Source organism: Bos indicus, chromosome 13 (genome assembly GCF_029378745.1).
Source record: "Bos indicus isolate NIAB-ARS_2022 breed Sahiwal x Tharparkar chromosome 13, NIAB-ARS_B.indTharparkar_mat_pri_1.0, whole genome shotgun sequence".
NCBI lineage: Eukaryota > Metazoa > Chordata > Mammalia > Artiodactyla > Bovidae > Bos > Bos indicus.
This window is the reverse complement of record NC_091772.1, coordinates 47453570-47470389: the sequence shown is the minus strand read 5'-3', so window position 1 is coordinate 47470389 and position 16820 is coordinate 47453570. Positions and strand designations below refer to the sequence as shown.

The window sequence follows — 16820 nt, the reverse complement described above, 5'->3', positions numbered from 1 at the left end:
ATATACTTGTAGAGGAAAAAAAACTTAGAAAGTTACATACAATAAATGATATCAATTTGTGTGTAGGTGGCGGAGGAGCTTTAAGAGCTGGTGGTGGGGAGATAACTTTTGTTGTTTTTTTAAATCATAACTACCTCCCTTAAAGCAGCTAAAGAAAAGGTGGCTTTTCTTCCTAAAGAGTCAAACTGATGCGACTGAGCACAGAGCCTCGATTTACGTTTCACTCACGGCTGTAAATTTTGTACCCCTGAAGCGAGAGACTGATGAGGCACCACAGAGTCGCAGCTCATCGACCATTCCCGCCAGTCTAGGACTGATTTTCACACTCAGAAGGACTCCTCTAACGGGTGCCGGAACATAACAAAATGGCCAGGACTCCAGCTTACGCCTATCTGCTGGGCCAACGAAGCGCTGCGCTCCTGCCCCGCCCCCATGCCCGCATCCTCCAATGGATGTTCCGGGTGGGGCGGGTTTCGTGCAGTGCACGGACGGGATTGGCTTTACAGTCTCTCCGCCCAGGCAGCAGGAGGGCAGCGTGATGACGTATCAACAAGGGGCGCGGGGGCGTAGCGCGCGCTACCAGACGCGGCAGTATTAAACGGCTCCAGGCGCGGCTAGCTGTTAGAGGCTTCCTTCGTCTCAGGCGTTCGTAGTCGTGTTCCGCCTCTCGCTGTCATCCTCTGAAGCCTAAGCCGGCTACACTTTCCTCAGTCCTTCTACTAGCCGTGTCATTGCGACTCCGCCACCATGTTCGAGGCGCGCCTGGTCCAGGGCTCCATCTTGAAGAAAGTGCTGGAGGCGCTTAAGGATCTCATCAACGAGGCCTGCTGGGACATCAGCTCAAGTGGCGTGAACCTGCAGAGCATGGACTCGTCTCATGTCTCCTTGGTGCAGCTAACCCTTCGCTCCGAGGGCTTCGACACTTACCGCTGCGACCGCAACTTGGCCATGGGCGTGAACCTCACCAGGTGAGCTCCAAAGCCTCGGACATCCGGGCCATGGTCCACTCCTACCTCAGGCTCTTGGCGCGAGCTCCTACGAGCCGGGCCCTCATTGGCTGGCGTGGGCCATCTGCGTCTTCTCATTGGCCTGCTGCGGAGTTGGGGGGCGGGTGGCGGGACCCAGCAGAGCGCGCGGTTTGCAAAGCCCGCGCTGGCTGCCGCGCGAACTGCGAACCGGCAGTTTTCCGCGCCAAAGTCACAAAGCGGGTGGTGGCGGGAAAATGATGGACTTTACGGTGCCAGGAAAAGACTGTTGCAGAACGCTTTGGTCATTAAGTGCAGGCGACTTGGATGAGAAACCTTGGACCTGGTTGACTTAAAGTGCTTTATAGTGTATCCTAGTTCAGTCACCCTATCTAGGGACCAGAGTATTTTTTTTATTACTGCAAAGTTGCGGTGAGCACCCTAAGATCCTGGACTTGAAAATTTTCTCCAGGGCAGTGGCGTTCAACTTTTGAACTACACATGTTTAAATCTTAAAGCTTATGATAAATACCGTGTTATATGATAAACACCCATAGTACATGCAGTGTACTTTAATAGGTTTATTAGATCATTTTTAAAGATAATTGCCCGATAATTTACTTCACCCACCCGAAATTCATAAAATATTGTCCTTTTATTTATCCAGAAGTGAAACTGCTCTTGGTATGTTGTGGGCCTTTTGGGTATCAATACTGCCAGATTGCATTCCAAAGTGTCTGGACCGGTTTGCATATCCCTCGTGCAGTACGTTTTCCAAACTCACCAATCTGACAGATGGCGTACTGGTTAAAGGTTTCCCTGGTGGCTCACTTGTAAAGCATCACTTTGCCAATGCAGGAGATGAGGGTTCGATCCCTGGGTGGAGAAGATCCCCTGGAGAAAGAAATGGCAACCCACTCCAGTATTCTTGCCTGGGAAATCTCATGGACAGAGGACCCTGATAGGCTGCAGTCCAGGAGACACCACTTAGGGTCTAAACAACAGCAACTAATGGTTAAAAGTGGTAACTCCTAATTTTATTTTATTTTTTATTTTTTTTTCCATGTTCCTTTATATTTTATTTACCATAAACACTAAGAGAATACAGCAAACACTGGAGAAAGGCGTTTTAATAATTTTGATGTAAAGTTTATTAACACTTAAAGTTATGCTTGCTCCCCCCACCCCAATTCAACATGCAGGTATCATTTATTTCCAGATACAGTGATTGTAGAGCATTACATTCTCTTGAAAGTTTTATAACAGAGTATCCTTGGCCTGTAACTTAAAACAATTTCATAAACTATGTATAATCATGGTATAATAACATCATTCAAAGAGTTCCCCAAATGACTACATTCACACAATATTAATGTTAAAGTCTTGAGTTTTTAAAACATCATTTCAATAAGTCAAACCACAGAAACCCAGGTTCTAGTTTTAAATGTGTTTATGAATTTTAATTCCATTAGAAAACTAACGATCTTGAGAAGATGGTGTTGATTAAAACCCTTTGTCTTCTCTGTTCTAGCATGTCCAAAATACTAAAATGTGCTGGCAATGAAGACATCATTACCTTAAGAGCTGAAGATAACGCGGACACGTTGGCACTAGTATTTGAAGCTCCAAGTAAGTCCACCCTTCTACTGAGTTATGGTAGAGGAAACTAAAATGCAGTGTCAGTATTTCCCAAGTCTGATGATTGTAAAATATACCTCTTAGTTGTAAACTTACATATTTTTCTTCATATTTGCTTTTGGTAGATCAGGAAAAGGTTTCAGACTATGAAATGAAGTTAATGGATTTAGATGTTGAACAGCTTGGAATTCCAGTGAGTATCACAAGTTTCTGATTGAGCATGCTGTACAGTCATGATAGTTACATAACATATATTTATATAATAATTTAAAGCCTACTTCCTAATAGAACTTTTCTATATATCTGCTCATGTATATTCCAGAGTAGGGTATTTAGACTGGCATATTTGTCATTTTATTAAATTATGGTGTTCTGCAGTGGCTCATTGGTTTGAATTCATTGCTGCCAAGGACATATTTGCATTAACCTCTGCATCTTTTAAAAAAATTATTATTATTCCTAGAGTGCTTGGTTTTTATTGAAAGATTTTAAAGCTATTTTAGCAGAAATTCATTATGGTTAGGTTTTATCAACATCGAAAGAAGATGTGTTCAGATGTTTACAATGCCTAACATGCTCTTGTTTTGGAAAGCAAACCTATTTGTGCTGTTACCATTTGAATGCCATATCCTAATGTCTTCTTGATTTAGACTCCTATAGAGTGATTAGATGGAGGCTCTTGTTCCCTGGATAGTGCATTTACTTTTTTAAAAGTTTAAGTTCTAATTGGTTTCTTAGTATGATTATTCTTATACTTTTTTATATCTGCATTTTTTTTTAGTAGAATGTTAAGAAATTGCACAATGAGTGATATTTCAGAGTAATCAGAAAATCTTGAATTCTGAGTTCTTGTTTAGATGTTGAATCTTCAAGAAGTGAGGGTCCCAAATCTTTCATTCCCATGACCTTTACATGTCTTTGTTTTATAGGAACAAGAGTATAGCTGTGTAGTAAAGATGCCTTCTGGTGAATTTGCACGTATATGCCGAGATCTCAGTCACATTGGAGATGCTGTTGTAATTTCCTGTGCAAAAGATGGAGTGAAATTTTCTGCAAGTGGAGAACTTGGAAATGGAAATATTAAGTTGTCACAGACAAGTAATGTTGATAAAGAGGAGGAAGCTGTAAGTAGTTTTTAAGTAAACAAAATACTTTGAAGAATTACACCAGGTTATGTCCTAGTCTGCTAAGGCTACTGCAACAAAATACCATAGACTGAGTGGCTTATAAACAACAAAAGTTTATTGAAGCTGGCAGATTTGGTGTCTGTTGAGGGCCTGCTTCTTCATTTAAGAAGACAGCAGCCTCCTTAACCTGGTGAAAGGGGTAGGGGAGTTCTCTGGGGTCTCTAAAAGGCACTAATCCCATTCATGAGGGCTCTGCCTTCTTAACCTAAGCACCTCCCAAAGTCCCCTCCAATAACATCATATTGGAAATTTGGTTTTAATATGAATTTGATGGGGGGTGGACACAAACATTCGGTCCATAGCAAGGTAATTACTAAGATTAAAGAAAGCTCTAAAGAAAAACAGTTTGCATCTTCAAGTAACTGATTTGTGAGAATTGAAAGACACTTTTGAAATCTGCAACTGATCTATAAATGCCATATAACTTAAATTTGTGAGAAGGGAACGCAAATTCATTGCAACCTTTATAAAACTACAGAACAATGAGTTTGTGTATCAGTCCCACACATACTCTATATGATTGGGAGGCTACCCTTGGCTTTCTGGGGGTATTTACTATGTTTTTACCAAATAATTAAGCAATTCAATAAAAGGATCTGGTTGGGGTGAAAATCTAGCTCTTATGTAATCCTTATATATTAACTTTAAAATAAAGAGTCTAAATATATATATATATATGTAATAAATATATATTAGTAACAAAACTCCTGGAGCTAACTCTTTTATTCTAAATTACATCTCATTTCCTTGCCAATCTTGAGTTTTGCTTTTCTCTCAGTAGTTCAGTGGTTAGGACTCCATTCTTTACTGATGAGGCTATGTGTTCAATCCCTGGTCTGGGAACTAAGATCTTGCAAGCTGTGAGGCACAGCCAGAAATTTCAAAAGTTCACACGATGAATATCTTACTATTATTATAGTATAAACATTTTATAACATCTAAGAAAATTTATGTTAAGGAATTTTTCAGTGTTCTGCTTCCCTTGTTATTTCAATTTATTTGAATCAAGATTTTTAATAGGGTCCATACATTACAGTTCATTGGGATGTGCTTCTTAGGTTTCTTTTAATCCATTGTTTCTCCAGTTTCCATTTCCTTCTCTCCATTACAATTTCATTTGTTGAAGAAACTAAGTCATTTGTTATCAAATTTCCCAAAGTCTGGATTTTGCCCACTGAGTTCCTTATGTCAGTTAATATGTTCTTCAAATCCATTTTCTGATAGATACAGCTCTAGGGGCTTGATGATTTTCAAGGTGTTTTGTTTGGAGGTGGGAGAAGGAGAACATTTTATAGGTAATGGTGTGTCCCTCTATAGGAGACATGAGGTATTTGGATATCTTTGTGATTTTTATCAGCCATAATAAATTTCGTCTATAATCATTAAGTCCTTAGGGTTTGCAGAATTGTAATATATTAATATATTTTATTCCTTTGTTTATTAGCTGATTATTTTTTAATGTATACTATAAATGAATGGATTGCAGTTTTCTTAATGTTGTTCAGTATAATGACTCTTGTTTTCTCCCTAAGGTTGCCATAGAGATGAATGAACCAGTTCAGCTAACTTTTGCACTGAGGTACCTGAACTTCTTTACAAAAGCCACTCCACTGTCTCCTACAGTAACACTTAGTATGTCTGCAGATGTACCCCTTGGTAAGATAATAAACTTGTTCAGTGTTGGTTTTGTAGGTAGTGTATGTGGTACTTCTCAATAATTAACTATGTTCTCCTGTTTTCTTTCAGTTGTAGAGTATAAAATTGCTGATATGGGACATTTAAAGTACTATTTGGCTCCCAAGATCGAGGATGAAGAAGGATCTTAGACATTCTTAAAATTCAAGAAATGAAACTAAGCTCTTTGAGAACTGCTTCTGAGATGCCAGCACACACTTAAGTCTTTTTTGTCTTTGTACCTCTGAGTACATATGTAGATAATGTTTTCTGTAAATAACTTTTTTTTCTCCATTCTCTACAACTTGTTTAAAGAAAAGTGCAAAGTCAAATCTGGTCTTGTTAACTGAGTAATACTTCTGCCTTACCTAGGAATAATCCTTATAGTTTTTATAAACAAAAGAGTTTTGACTCTAATAAATGTGTTTTAAGTATCGTTTTCAATTTAAATAAAAGTCATTTGAATTTAAGCATCATCACAGGACAGTGCCTTCATTTGGACTACAATGATTGCAAATATCCTAAACAAGTTAAATTCAAGCAGCTCTTTCATGTAACTGCTCTATTTTTTGTCTAAAGTATTCCAAATACAGCAGGTATTTTGGGGTGATTCATTTGCCAAACTTACTTTGGTATTCTGACTTGAGCTCAAGAAATGAAGAGAGAGTAGAACACATAATACTTTATATTAGCAGAAACTAACACTTTACAGAAGCTTAATGTTTGCAAAGTTCAATGGCCTTTATAAGGTCACTTACAGCGTTGTAGGGCAGTGTTTTTTTTAGCCTAGGGAGCCTTGTACAGGAGTCTTGGAAGTGTTAGTAGATCTGTGATAGGTCCCAAGAAGTTATGTTTATGCAAAAAGTTTTTCTAGTGTAAGTAGACTTTTGGGAGGGGCAGGGGGGACTTATTCCCTTGAAGGATGAAAATGGTTTACATGGATGTCAGGAGTCAACCAAGAAAGTGAAAAAGGCCCAGCAATAATTGTGCTACAAAGTCACATATTAAATTCTAGTTATCCGTTGGTAGAACTCACTGTATCCAGTAGATAAATTACCTTCCTGGTGTGTTAGGGAAGGAGACTGACAGCAGAGGGGCCTGGTGAAGTTTTTGGAGTGAAAAAAATGTTTTATCTACACTGGTGATGTCTCCACTGCATTTGTCAAAAAAAACTAACCCAATTGTACTTTATATGTAAATTATACTTCAATAAAGCTTGACATTTTAAAGAGTTTTATGTATTGCAAAATGTCCCTTGTGGGCAGCCCTCTTAATGGGGCATGGCCTGAAGATGTGCAGGAAACTGAAGCACAAGAATGTAGGGTGCTACTCCAGAGTAGTGGGTGAGGTAGACGGCGGCAGACACCGCTGCGCAGACCCCGGGCAAGGCGGCCTTGCCTGGGCACACGGAGACCTGGCAGCTCCAGCTTTCTGGAGCTTCGTCAGCTCGGCTTCTGCGTTTCGCAGCGCCACTGAGCTCCCTTCACTGCTCAGGGGGCCGGAAAGAAACACGTGGCCGGGTAGCCCTGGGCCTGACTGACCCAGGCGGCGCCGCTACCTAGGAACCCACCGGCCCCGGCGGAAATGGTGGACAGCCAGCCCGGACTGCAGAGCCTTAGGAAACCCCACGGGGCGCGCTCCGCTTGCGCAGCGCTAAGACCCGACGACTTGTGCGGGCCGCTGAAAAGAAAGCGGGCTAGAAACCGAAGAAAGTAAAATGAGAAGGCGTCGCCCCCGTTGACGCCACGTCCGGCCTGCAACCTCCAAAACACACGCCATTTCCGGCGTCTAGCCGGTCGAGGCCGGGTGGCAGTTGGGGGATGTCTCGGGCGCTCCAGCTGCCAACCGTGAGCGAGCTGTCCGCGCTCGGGCCCCGGATAAAGCGTGCGTGCTCGCTGGGCGGGAGCGGAAGCGGAAGCGCTCGCCTCAGGCTTGCGGCGCGGCCCAGACTGCGTTCTCCGCCGGTCAAGGCTGGAGTCCTCCGTGTGGAGCATTCACCCTCCCGGGGCACGGCTGGCCGCTTTCCTGAAAGCAGATATTTCCATCTAAATTCACGTCAGTTCTTATTTCTCTTGTTGGCTGGGTCTGGAAGCGGACAGGGAAGTAGTGTGGAGAGGCGCGTAGTGCGAAGCTGTATGCTAAGTGCTATGCTTTAAAAATTCTTGCAGCATTCAAGTGCTGAAGAAATTTTGGGATTCCGGTGAGGCTGGTAAAAAAAGCCTGTTGGGCAGGTACTCAGAAAACATTGCTTTACATTTTTCCTTTTCCCTCTTTTAGAATTCTTACTCTGCTACCAATAAGCAGTCGTCTGGTGTTTCTCACGCCATGCCTGTTTTTATGTTTTGATGCAGTGTATGAATAGTTACGGAGAAGGCAATGGCATCCCACTCCAGTACTCTTGCCTGAAAAATCCCATGGATGGAGGAGCCTGGTAGGCTGCAGTCCATGGGGTCGCTAAGAGTCGGATACGACTGAGCGACTTCACTTTCACTTTTCACTTTCATGCATTGGAGAAGGAAATGGCAACCCACTCCAGTACTCTTGTCTGGAAAATCCCATGGATGGAGGAGCCTGGTGGGCTGCAGTCCATGGGGTCGCTAAGAGTCGGACACGACTGAGCGACTTCCCTTTCACTTTTCACTTTCATGTATTGGAGAAGGGAATGGCAACCCACTCCAGTGTTCTTGCCTAGAGTCCCGGGGACGGGGGAGCCTGGTGGGGTCGCACAGAGTCGGACACGACTGAAGTGACTTAGCAGTAGCAGTAGCATGAATAGTTAATGACAGTATGTAAACTTTTAAAGACTGATACAAATCACAGGTGATTAAATGCTCTCAAAACCCCCCACTTATTGGTAGTTTGGACTTAAAGTTTTATAGAATTAAATTTAGATTATCGTGTAATAAGGATCACAACACTTAAAAACAGTTTTTGACATAATTTGATCTAACCATTTTTGAAAAGCATATAAGAGCACACTTTTATTTTTTCAGTACTTGATTTCTGCATCATTACAAAATTACTAAAAAGGAACAGGAGCGTTTAGCACCAGTTCCTTTATAATGCTAATTAGGTTGTCTGCAGGCCACTTAAAACAGCTCATTCATTCAGAATTAAGTATATATAAAGCGCTTAGATATGTTTCACTTTTAGAAATCAAGTAACTTGATGATCAAAATAGGTTTACTTGTTTCATTCACATAACTTTGTGATTTTATAGAGGAAAAGTACAGGAATTACAAATGTTTTTCAATTTAATCTTATATACTTTTAAGCTGGTGACGTAATAGCCACGATTTCATTATAGGAGTCAACTTTGACTAGTTTGAACAAAAACCAAGTATTTATTCAGAGTTTTTTTGTTTTGTTTTTGATGTAGCTGAAGAAGTAATTTGGAAAGTGAAATTGCTACTTTCAGTGCTTGGGCTGAAGCAGTGCATTCATGCTCAGTCACTTCAGTCGTGTTAGACTCTTTGCGACCCCATGGACTATAGCCTGCCAGGCTCCTCTGTCCATGAGATTCTCTAGGCAAGAATACTGGAGTGGGTTGCCGTGCCCTCTTCCAGGGGAATCTTAACCAACCTGGGGACTGAACTTGGGTTTCCTCCATTGGACTCTACGGCTGAGCCAACAAGGAAGCCCTCTGGGGTGGAGCAGAGAGACAAGCAAATCAGAGGACACTGGTGTAATACTGGTAGCCAATAACTTATCCAAATTTACAAGAACTTTTACAGATCTTTTGTGTTAAACGGATGATATCCATCAGAGGGAAATAGGCAAAATGCTGATGTGAATGTATTTCATTTCTCACCCTCTCTCCTCTGTCCTAGTCAAATAAGAGAATCACTTGAGTATATGCTCCTCTTGCTTTTTGTGGAAGCAGGGATGGGGGGACAGGCAGTACTGTAGCAGAATGGTTGAAATGTCAGATGGATTTAAGTGACCACTGTTTCACCTACTCTCTTGTGACTTTGAAAAAATTAGGAGGCAGAAAAACATTAATGGCAAAATAAATATGAAGTCTGGTTCTTGGCAAATGTCTTGATTCTTATTCTACCAGGAGAAACTAGAGTAGAGGCATAATGAGAATGTTTTCATGTCAAAGGAATATCAGGCTCTAAGAACAATGGAGCTTAAATCGCCAAATGCTAGTATAACATGGCAGCCCAGAACTCCAGTATGTATAACAAACACATTATTGTAGCCTGCAGACAATAATACTTTTCTTTGTTTTCATACTGTAGCTGTGTCAGCGTGTTATGATGCCGTCTCGTACCAACCTGGCTACTGGAATTCCCAGTAGCAAAGTGAAATACTCAAGACTCTCTAGTACGGATGATGGCTACATTGACCTTCAGGTAAATGCAGAAAGGACCTGATGAGATTAGCTGGCTCTGTTGATGCTAAGTTAGCAGGGAGACTGATTGTTTTTGATCAGATCCAGGTTTTGCTGATTGTTCCTAGGGTTTAGAGGGAGCAGGAAAGAAACTGCTGAGACTCTCACCCATAGCCTGCAGAAAGAGGGACCTTGGCAGAGCAGTTTCAAACCAATATAAATATTGTCCATTTTGGAGAAATTTTAGTTGTAATGCCAGAGTCTAATAGTTGCAAATTTTATTTCGTTTATCTGGAAGTAATCAGATTATCTTGTTAAGTAGAATTTTTTAAAGACTGTGTTACCAGTTTGTTTACACTTCAGTCAAAACCAGTTCATCTTTTAAGGGAGAAACTCACTGCTAAAGCCAGCAGATTGTGGGAATCTTCCTTCTTTCCTGATGTCATGAGATCCAATTTATTAAAGGTATTCTTTGTGGCAAACAGTAAGTAAAACAGAGAATATTTTTTGAATGTGTGTCCTTCCTGATCATTGTTTATAAAGTACTTAAGGGTGTAGCATCTCTTTTTGGCCGCTTCCCTTTAGACTAGACTATTTTAGGTGGAACTAAGATCAAAGAAGTAGCAGGAACCCCATCCTTTTAAATAAGTATCAGTATAAAGAAATCAATTATTCTTTGTACTTTTGGGACCCACACTTAAAAGAGAGAGTTTTTTGGGTTTTTTTTTAAAGCAGGTTGGAAAAGCTTCCAGTCAGTTTGGTCACACACAAACATGAGCCAAACCTTAGAAATTTGTCTTTGAATGTTTTAACCTTGAATTGAACTTGTTAATAAGGCAGGTTACTTGCTCGGTGGGTCAGGCAACTAATGCTTCAGAAAAGGTTGTTTTTAAAACCCTTGACCAGATCCCAGCTTAACTTTGAATTCCAGAAATCATTTTTTTCTTCCTTACTTTTCCAGAGCTTGATGTTCACTTTTAATCCCTATAGATTAGTACATTCTTCCATGTGCAAAGGCATGTTTATTAAAAACATGTGTAACATGAAGTGTCTTGTTTTTGTAAGAAAATGATTTTTTTAACAGTACAGTGAGTGGTCTGTGGAATGAGACTAGAACTAGAAAAAATAACATTCTGCTGAGATTTCCTTACTCGAGTTATTGTTAGAGCAATAACTGGAGCTTCCTCTCCTGCAGTCCTTTTCCTTTCTCTCCCAGAGCTGCAGTGGGTGGTAGGACTTTTCAAGACACACTAAGATTGATTTTTCTTATCCTCCCTGCTTTAAAGTATCTGAGTCCTGTATATTCATAATGCTCTTCTTTGTCTTTTTTTGTTTGTTTCTCTTCCAGTTTAAGAAAAGCCCTCCTAAGATCCCATATAAGGCCATTGCGCTTGCTACAGTGCTGTTTTTGATTGGCGCCTTTCTCATTATCATAGGCTCCCTCCTGCTGGCAGGCTATATCAGCAAAGGGGTAAGCTGAGGGGCTTGTGGGATTTCCAGAAGATGTTTAAAATGTCAGCCACTCTGTTGTCTTCTATCTAGTACAGCATATTTCAGCAGAAAGAAGAAAAGGTGGTTTTTGTTTTTGTTTTAAGATTTTGTTCTCAGATAACAAGATGCTTCTTCCTTTGAGCCTCAACAAACTTCTCTCACAGATCCTATGAGGTGGGTGTGGCAGGTGGGCAGATTTTCCCTCTGAGATGTGGGCAATTTTCCTACCATCATAGTTTGGAACAGCACAGCTGAGTCTAGCACTGAGGATTCCTGAGTGATAAAGTTTATAACTGGAGTGGGATGCTATTATTGTAACTTTGCAGTGCCACAGACATACAACCGTAGTTAGTGTTTGGGCAGAAGCAGTGAGGATTGTATAGGTCTGGGGCCACTGACCAAGCCAAGACTTTTGGCTCATGGCCCAGATCTTTCTTAAATTGGATTTGGTTGAAGTTCCTGTTGAGCTTCAGTATGATACCTTAGAAACCTAAAGTGGTTTTTGGTGGTTCTTTCTCTTGGATTGTATAGCAGTGGCAGTGTTAGTCTCTCAGTCATGTCCAGCTCTTTGTGACCCCATGGACTGTAGCCCACCAGGCTGTTCTGTCTGTGGATTTCTCCAGGCAAGAATACTGGAGGATATTCTTCTCCAGGTGATTTTCCCAACCCAGAGATTGAACTGGGGTCTCCTTCATTGTAGGCAGATTCTCTACCATCTGAACCACCAGGGAAGCCCAATACAGATGCTTATACACAGCATCTAAACTAATATTGACCATAGTTCACATCTGATCTTCCACACACACCAGACCAGGGGATGATGGTCACATTGCTTTGTATAGGGAACACAGCAAAGAGCTAAAACTCTGGGCATTATCCCTGGAATTAGGAATAGTAGACTGTCCCAATAAAATGGCTGCACATGGCTTTTGAGATGTATATAAATTTACTTTAGCTGTGTCGCAATTTGTCTTTAGCTATTTTAAAAGTATCATGTGGCTACCAGAGGCTTACTTAGTGCTGTCTAAATTTGAACATTGAACTTCAGGACTGTGCCTTCAGTTAACTTTATTAATGACGTAAAAATTGAGAGTGGAGGTGAGATCACAAATAGCACTTCACCTTGTATGATTTATAAAAGACTATAAGTAAGGATAAAGGTGTTAACTAAGAAAATCACTTATTAGATTGTTTTGGTTTTTGGTTTGGTTTGGGGTTTTTTCACTTCTTATTGCAGACATTTCAAACAAAACAGAAGTAGATGAAATAACATAATGAACCCCCAGTATATATCCGCAGTTGAACATCAACAGTTAGTGACCTTTTGTTTCATCTATATCCCCAACTTTTTTTCCTATGTATACTAAAGCAAATACCAGATTTACATTTTGCTGGTAAATTATTAAGCGTGCGTCTTCAGTATGCCTCTCTAACAGTTTTTACACAGATCTAGGGGTATTGTCTTAATACAATTTACCTTGTTTTTCTATTCCCCTTTTTCTTGCGTACTGATAGATTTAGGAACTTGCTTAGATTTAGACCTACTGTAGTTTTCTTTTAGAAAGAATATTTCATAGGGATGCTGTGCGTTTGCTATTACACATGGGTTCTCAAAGCCTTTAATAGTTTTCTTGCTTTCTGGCTCAGCATGTTATCCCAGGCCCATCTGTATATTCCCTGTCCCCCAACTTTTAAACAGCCATTTCACTAAGGAGCTCTGGTTTCTTTATGGGAAGTAGATTTAGAGCTCACAAACTGGGCATGAATGATGCCATTACTATTGGTTTTCATTTTTTCTAGGCTTTTTCAGAGACAGAATTAGGAAATAGGTATCCTTTAGAAAACAGGGAAATATTGTATAGACATTGACCTGACCAAAAAGTTCTTCTGGGTTTTTCCAAAACATCTTACAAAAAAACCTAAATGAACTTTTTGGCCAATCTAATATGTCATAATAGCTATAGTATTAGATATTTCCCATGCAAGTTTAAGATTACAGTTTGAAGTTAATTTCTTTGCTTTTAGGTATGTATGTCTATCCCAATGATATTGAAATAATTTCTTCATGCCTTATTTGACATTAAATAGTTTAAAAGTAATAGGAGAAGGAAATGGCAATCCACTCCAGTATTCTTGCCTAGAGAATCCCAGGGACAGAGGAGCCTGGTGGGCTGCCGTCTGTGGGGTCGCACAGAGTCAGACACGACTGATGCGACTTAGTAGCAGCAGCAGCAGCAGTTTAAGAGTAACAGCAATATTAATGCTAAGTAAAAGAAGGCTGAACGCACTGTAAGTTTTCTTAGCAACTCTTTTAATCCTTGGGATATATCTCCTTAGGGATGTACAGTCGAAATCCTGAAAAAAATAAACAGAAAAGTAGAAAATGTAAGAGTGAAAGTGAAGTCGCTCAGTCATGTCTGACTCTTTGCGACCCCATGGACTGTAGCCCACCAGGCTCCTCCGTCCATGGGATTTTCCAGGCAAGAGTACTGGAGTGGGTTGCCATTTCCTTCTCCAGAGAAAATGTAAAATAATAGAAATAGCACCAACTATGTCAAATGTGAAAGTTGTAGACCATCATTTTTAATGTTCAAATAATCCCCTTCAAAAGTTCTCTTCCTTTGGTTTTAAGCTTGCATTTATCATCATTGTGTGCCAGCTGGGGCTACTTCCTTTACATGTATCAATCACTTCATTTAATTTCCACTGTAACCATATGAGGTAAATAATCCTCTTTCAGTTTTGAATGAAGCAGCCTGTCAATATCTGTTAAAAGCAGATCTTTATAGATTGTGTTGTGGTGGTTTAGTCGCTCAGTCGTGTCCGACTATTGTGACCCCATGGACAGTAGCCTGCCAGAATCCATGGGATTCTCCAGGCAAGAATACTGGAGTGGGTTGCCATTTCCTTCTCCAGGGGATCTTCCCAACCCAGGAATCAAACCCAGGTCTCCTGCATTGCAGGCAGATTCTTTACCAACTGAGCTACGAGGGAAACCCAGACTGTGTTATAATAAGGGACGAAAAACAAGGCACAGAGTTTGGTATACTCACAACTAAAAACTTTAAAGGAGTAAAAGTTAGCCAAAATATCTGTGGATGAACATGAATAATTTCTTTATAATTTTAGTACTTTGCAATTTTTCAGCAATTGTTAAAGAGACAAAGAGATATAAACATTTTATCTTGGTAGTGTACTTCCCAAAGCTCTGAAAAGTATATGATAACTGATTTATGAATTGGACCCATGACTTTATTTTAAAATTTAGTAACTTGCGTGGTAGTAATGTTTGCTTCCTTCTGCCACCAGGGGGCAGACCGGGCCGTTCCTGTCCTGATCATTGGCATCCTAGTGTTCCTGCCAGGATTTTACCACCTGCGCATCGCCTACTATGCATCCAAAGGCTACCGGGGATACTCCTATGATGACATTCCAGACTTTGATGACTAGCACCCACCCCAGCACTGAAGAAAAGAGTCACAGATGGAACTAAGCCCAGCTTTAAGACATTGAGCAAAAACTATGACTAAGGACTAAGGAGTTCTGCAGTTTGCCAATGTTTAACAAAACAGTGGACAGATTTTATGGGTCCATCCTGAAAGATGTTAACTAAGCTCACAAGTAACTGTCATTTGGGCATTCTCTTATTTTTCATTTTCTGGCCCTGGCAAAAAGCTCCTGACAAAGTTTTTCTGAATGAATATGCATCATGGGAGAGTAGCAATTAATTGTATGGGAAAGTGGGAGGTTATTCTGTAGTGGAAAGTGTTCTGCCACCACCCTTTTTAGAGTTGAGCATTCTTTTAAATAGTCCTCATGGTCAGAATGTTCTTATGGCAAATGGAAGAATGCGCTATGTCAGATTTCTTATTACTAAGTAATTTATTTTGAAAGTAAGTGTCTTCTCCCCATACTCTTTAACTTTGTGTTCCAGTGGAAGACCTTGACACAATCAAATATCAGTGTGGTGCATCTACAATATTTTTTACTTGCTTTCTTATTAACAACAACTAGGAATTTTTTAAACCTCAAAGCAAATTTTCAAGATGTAAACACTCTTCTCTGTACACCAATCCTTGGCCAGCTCTGATCTGGCCTACTGATAGGTTGGCCAGCATATAATTTGGATCATTCTGTCCTGTGTAGATCAGAATGTTCTTATATCATACCATTATGGACTAGACTTTTGGCTGCTTCCTAAGGAAAAAATGTAGACGAATGGTTATTATTTACAGTTTATAATCCCATTGTTGACACCTTGTATTAATGTCATTCTGCTGAAGATTTTAAGAATTGGCCTGGATCTCTAGAGGACTGGACTGCCTTAGCTTGATCTGCCTCCTGGCTTGCAAAAAGTGACTTGTATTCAAAAGAAATTAAAATGTCAAAATCTAAATCCTAGACTTAAAAATTAATTTTAACCTACTTTAGAAAACAGTTTAATGATTATATGTCTTTGATCCCAATCCCCAGGACAGCCTTCAGTTTTAGTTAACTAGCATTGTGCTTAGACTGCTTTCTAGTCATTGTTTTATTCTGAAGTCAGAGCTGTGGTTTTTCCAGTAGTCATGTATGCATGTGAGAGTTGAACTGTAAAGAAAGCTGAGTGCCGAAGAATTGATGCTTTGGAACTGTGGTGTTGGAGAAGACTCTTGAGAATCCCTTGGACTGTGAGGAGATCCAACCAGTCTATCTTAAAGGAAATCAGTCCTGAATATTCACTGGAAGGACTGATGCTGAAGCTGAAACTCCAATACTTTGGCCACCTGATGCGAAGAACCAACTCATTGGAAAAGAACCTGATGCTGGGAAAGATCGAAGGTGGGAGGAGAAGGGGATGACAGAGGATGAGTTGGTTGGGTGGCATCACTGATGTGATGGACATGAGTTTGAGTAGGCTCCAGGAGTTGGTGATGGACAAGGTGGCCTGGCATGCTGCAGTCCATGGGGTCGCAAAGAGTTGGACATGACTGAACAGCTGAACTGAATGAATGGATTTGGATGATTATAAGGCTGGAAGTGCCATTGGCTGCGATTTGAAGGGCTGTAGGTGGAGTGGTGTTAATGGGGAAGATGAGTGCAGCTTTGGATGTATTAAATTTAGATGTCTGTTTGACATCCAAGTGGAAATACTGAGTAGGCAATTGAAATTTGGAGTTTGGGAAGGGAGTCAAAACTATAGTTAGAAATTTGGGAGTCAGTATATCTAAGAGGTGTTACACCCTCACAGTGGGCACAAATGGGGGAAAAAAATCTAGTATGAGACTCAGGAAATGAGGGACAGTGAGAGGGTGACCTGAAGCAGCCACCAAGGTTAGGTGCGTTTGGTAATGGGAGAGTAGGCTGGGGAGTATAGTCGTCTAAAATTCTTGGGCTGTGACAGTGAAAATGTGAGGAGATATATAAAGCTTAGTATCCTTGGCAGTGTTTGCAAAGCTAAGAACCAGAAGGTTTTGGCCAAAGTAAATTATTTGGCCGTTTCTTAAGGGTAATGATAGTGCTAATAAGGGGGGGGGCGGGGAATAAAAA

The 16820-nt window shown here is 40.7% G+C and overlaps 2 protein-coding genes across 4 annotated transcripts; both read left to right on the top strand.

The window, feature by feature from the left end:
* Positions 1–530: 530 nt before the first annotated feature.
* PCNA (proliferating cell nuclear antigen) lies at positions 531–5934 on the top strand. Its single transcript, XM_019973361.2, has 6 exons — positions 531–968; positions 2497–2594; positions 2729–2796; positions 3533–3727; positions 5323–5446; positions 5537–5934. The coding sequence occupies exons 1-6, from the start codon at positions 748–750 to the stop codon at positions 5614–5616; spliced, it is 786 nt and encodes a 261-aa protein (XP_019828920.1). The 5' UTR covers positions 531–747; the 3' UTR covers positions 5617–5934.
* Positions 5935–7250: 1316 nt separating this feature from the next.
* On the top strand, positions 7251–15687 carry TMEM230 (transmembrane protein 230). 3 transcript variants are annotated; one of them, XM_019973358.2, is made up of 5 exons: positions 7251–7519; positions 9709–9822; positions 10187–10265; positions 11149–11271; positions 14601–15687. In XM_019973358.2, exons 2-5 carry the CDS (start codon positions 9800–9802, stop codon positions 14739–14741), a joined length of 366 nt encoding a protein of 121 aa, XP_019828917.1. In that variant the 5' UTR covers positions 7251–7519; positions 9709–9799; the 3' UTR covers positions 14742–15687. The 3 variants fall into 3 exon arrangements, with proteins under 3 accessions (XP_019828917.1, XP_019828918.1, XP_019828919.1); XM_019973359.2 differs by lacking the exon at positions 10187–10265 and having other exon boundaries at positions 7256–7519; XM_019973360.2 differs by lacking the exons at positions 7251–7519; positions 10187–10265 and adding an exon at positions 7545–7695.
* The last annotated feature ends 1133 nt before the right edge of the window (positions 15688–16820 follow it).

Coding starts and splice junctions, on each gene's coding strand:
- PCNA (XM_019973361.2), top strand. CDS start 748: ATGTTCGAGGCGCGCCTGGTCCAGGGCTCCATCTTGAAGAAAGTGCTG. Junction 2,595..2,728: donor ACTAGTATTTGAAGCTCCAA/GTAAGTCCACCC, acceptor TGCTTTTGGTAG/ATCAGGAAAAGGTTTCAGAC. Junction 5,447..5,536: donor GTCTGCAGATGTACCCCTTG/GTAAGATAATAA, acceptor GTTTTCTTTCAG/TTGTAGAGTATAAAATTGCT.
- TMEM230 (XM_019973358.2), top strand. CDS start 9,800: ATGATGGCTACATTGACCTTCAG. Junction 9,823..10,186: donor ATGGCTACATTGACCTTCAG/GTAAATGCAGAA, acceptor TCATCTTTTAAG/GGAGAAACTCACTGCTAAAG. Junction 11,272..14,600: donor CAGGCTATATCAGCAAAGGG/GTAAGCTGAGGG, acceptor TTCTGCCACCAG/GGGGCAGACCGGGCCGTTCC.